Raw genomic sequence first — 273 nt, forward strand, 5'->3', positions numbered from 1 at the left:
AAAAAAAACTGCAGGTGATTTTTGGCTCTGATGGCGTTCCGTACTCAAGACTTCTGCATTGACTCTCAGCGATGTGAACGTGGCTTCAGCTGTTGTCATGATCGGAGACGCCGCGCACATTTTCCCAGCAGAAGATGGTTTGTTTGAGGAGACGTTCAGCACAGATAACACATACAGGGTTCACGGACTGAACATCACGATTCACCAGGATTACAGCGCGAGCCTGGGCGTCGCTGCGTCAGTCTGGGACTCCGTGAGTTATTATTAGAATTA

The 273-nt window shown here is 49.1% G+C and overlaps 1 protein-coding gene across 3 annotated transcripts in view; it reads left to right on the forward strand.

Annotated features, from left to right (window-relative positions):
• The first annotated feature begins 19 nt into the window (after nucleotides 1–19).
• The window catches only part of LOC107567942 (protein-lysine methyltransferase METTL21B-like), a 6787-nt gene continuing 6533 nt past the window's right edge, over nucleotides 20–273 (forward strand). For all 3 annotated transcript variants that reach the window (XM_016253749.1, XM_016253751.1, XM_016253750.1), the window contains exon 1: nucleotides 20–253. In XM_016253749.1, coding sequence (XP_016109235.1) covers nucleotides 98–253 — 156 coding nt within the window. In that variant the 5' untranslated portion in view covers nucleotides 20–97. The remainder of the gene's footprint in view (nucleotides 254–273) is intronic.

The sequence above is a fragment of the Sinocyclocheilus grahami genome, unplaced genomic scaffold (genome assembly GCF_001515645.1).
Source record: "Sinocyclocheilus grahami isolate Dianchi unplaced genomic scaffold, SAMN03320097.WGS_v1.1 scaffold1199.1, whole genome shotgun sequence".
NCBI classification, from domain to species: Eukaryota; Metazoa; Chordata; class Actinopteri; order Cypriniformes; family Cyprinidae; genus Sinocyclocheilus; species Sinocyclocheilus grahami.